The 2500-nt window shown below is 49.6% G+C and overlaps 2 protein-coding genes across 2 annotated transcripts in view; both read right to left on the bottom strand.

The window, feature by feature from the left end:
• Positions 1 to 2500, bottom strand: part of LOC308161191 (histone H3.2) — a gene marked incomplete at its 3' end in the record, with an annotated part of 320132 nt that overhangs the window by 197551 nt on the left and 120081 nt on the right. The window lies entirely within an intron of this gene.
• Positions 1 to 2500, bottom strand: part of gucy1a1 (guanylate cyclase 1 soluble subunit alpha 1) — a gene marked incomplete at both ends in the record, with an annotated part of 27591 nt that overhangs the window by 8726 nt on the left and 16365 nt on the right. Inside the window, one exon of the mRNA XM_080534668.1 lies at positions 1609 to 1762. Coding sequence (XP_080390794.1) covers positions 1609 to 1762 — 154 coding nt within the window. The remainder of the gene's footprint in view (positions 1 to 1608; positions 1763 to 2500) is intronic.

Raw genomic sequence — 2500 nt, 5'->3', positions numbered from 1 at the left:
TAGCGCAGCTAAACTGATCCACCTTTAGTGGAATGACCCCCAGGTCTCCACATACAGCTGCTATGATGTCACTCTGCTGTTTGACGTGAGACTGATCAACTCCATTACCCAGAATACAACACTGTGTCTCATTCCACCACTGCAACCTACATCCTGTTCAGTCACATGACCCTGTTCAGTCACATGACCCTGTTCAGTCACATGGCACTGTTCAGTCACATGATCCTGTTCAGTCACATCCACACATCAACCCCACTGAGGAGACAGAGGTAGTACGACAAAGAAGTTATACATATTTCATAAATAAACACACACACACACACACATGTAAATAGCCCCCCCACCCCCCGCCTCCCACACACACACACACACACGTGTAAACAACCCCTGCCCCGCCCCCCCAACACACACTCACACACACACACACCTGTTGATTATCATCTTTATTACAGCTCTCTTACAATACAAACAAACAGTGTTAGGGTTAGGGTCATGTTAGGGTTAGATGTTGATATATCTAACCCTAACCTGATCCTAACCCTTTCATCATGGTCTGGCTGTGTCTAGTCGTGATGCTCCTCACTGTTGGAACAACAGAAAACCTCTCAGTTGGAGTGGAGGTTTAGATTAGATTAGATTCGATTCAGCTTTATTGTCATTGCAGAGTACAAGTACGAGACATCGAAATGCAGTGAGGTTAGGGTGTTGGTTGATCGAGGAGCTCTTTGGTGAAAGATGTGATTGTTTCTCATGATACACTGTGGCTTTATATGATGTATTGGTGTGTGTATTTAACTGTGTTGTGTTGTGAGGTGCTGTTGTGTCGTGTTAAAGACGTGTGGACAGGGTGCCTCTGCACAAGACACCTTGGTCTCCTCTGTCGACATGAAGGTTAAATAAACATTAGTGGAAGTGGTGTTGTGTTATGTAGTGTGTGTGTGTGTGTGTGTGTGTGTGTGTGTGTGTGTGTGTGTGTGTGTGTGTGTGGGTGTGTGTGTGTGTGTGTGTGTGTGTGAGAGAGAGAGAGAGAGAAGTGAGCTCAACAAACCAGTGTTTCAGTGAAAGCATAAACAGTTATAAATACAGACATTTACCGTGGTAAATCAACATTGACACTACGTACACCACCTAATCACATCTGTGCTTTGTGCTCTGTGTCCCTCTGTGTCACATCTGTGTCCCTATGGCATGCTCTAAGTCATGTCTAGGGTCTAGGGTTAGGCCTGGTCTAAGTCATTCTGTGGTCTAGGGTTAGTGCTGGTCTAAGTCATGTCTAGGGTCTAGGGTTAGGGCTGCTCTAAGTCCTGTCTGTGGTCGAGGGTTAGGGCTAGGCTGAGCCAGGTAGCTGGTCGAGGGTTAGGGCTAGGCTGAGCCAGGTAGCTGGTCTAGGGTTAGGGCTAGGCTGAGCCAGGTAGCTGGTCTAGGGTTAGGACTAGGCTGAGCCAGGTAGCTGGTCTAGGGTTAGGGCTGCTCTAAGTCCTGTCTGTAGTCTAGGGTTAGGACTAGGCTGAGCCAGGTAGCTGGTCTAGGGTTAGGGCTAGGCTGAGCCAGGTAGCAGGTCTAGGGTTAGGGCTAGGCTGAGCCAGGTAGCAGGTCTAGGGTTAGGACTAGGCTGAGCCAGGTAGCTGGTCTGTCCGCGCAGTCTGTGTCGTGGTGCGTCTGCAGGAAGTGACAGAGCCCAGGGACGTCGGAGGGGAAGTCTACAGGAAGCTCCTGTCGTGTCCGGGGGATGAAGACCAACCCTGGAACGTCTCTCAGCAGCCTAGGAACCATCAGGAATGTAAACACAGCGCTTAGAGGGACACTTAAACAGGCTACGGCCGCTATTCAATCAAAACCACTATCCTAACCCTAACCCTAACCCTGTGGAGGGAGAAAAACAAACATTCTTCTTCTCCTCCAGTGAGAGTGTGTTTATCTGGTGGAGTAATGTGGCTGTCTGAAACCAAACACCAACTAATCTCTCTCTCCCTCTCTCCCTCTGTCTTTCTCTCCCTGTCTCTCTGTCTCTCCGTCTCTCTGTCTCTCTCTGTCTCTCCGTCTCTCTCTGTCTCTCCCTCTGTCTCTCTCTCTCTCTCTCTCGCTGTCTCCCTCTGTCTCTCTCTGTCTCTTGCTCTCTCTCTCCCTCTCTCTCTGTCTTTCTCTCCCTGTCTCTCTGTCTCTCTGTCTCTCTCTGTCTCCCTCTGTCTCTCTCTCTCCCTTTCCCTCTCTCTGTCTCTCTCTCTGTCTCTTGTTCTCTGTCTCTTGTTCTCGCTCTCTCCCTCTCTCTCTGTCTCCCTCTGTCTTTCTCTCCCTGTCTCTCTGTCTCTCCGTCTCTCTGTCTCTCTCTCTCTCCCTTTCCCTCTCTCTGTCTCTTGCTCTCTGTCTCTCCCTCTCTCTCTCTCATTCTATCTCCCTCTCTCTCTCTGTCTTTCTCTCTGTCTCTATCTCTCTCTCTCACTCTCTCTGTCTCTCTTTCTCCATCTCTCTCTCCCTGTCTCTCTCTCCCTCCGTCTCTCTG

This window comes from Nansenia antarctica, assembly GCF_963989245.1.
Source record: "Nansenia antarctica genome assembly, chromosome: 6".
NCBI classification, from domain to species: Eukaryota; Metazoa; Chordata; class Actinopteri; order Argentiniformes; family Microstomatidae; genus Nansenia; species Nansenia antarctica.
Note: the sequence above shows the minus strand (reverse complement) of the source record. Positions and strands in the feature narration are given on the sequence as shown.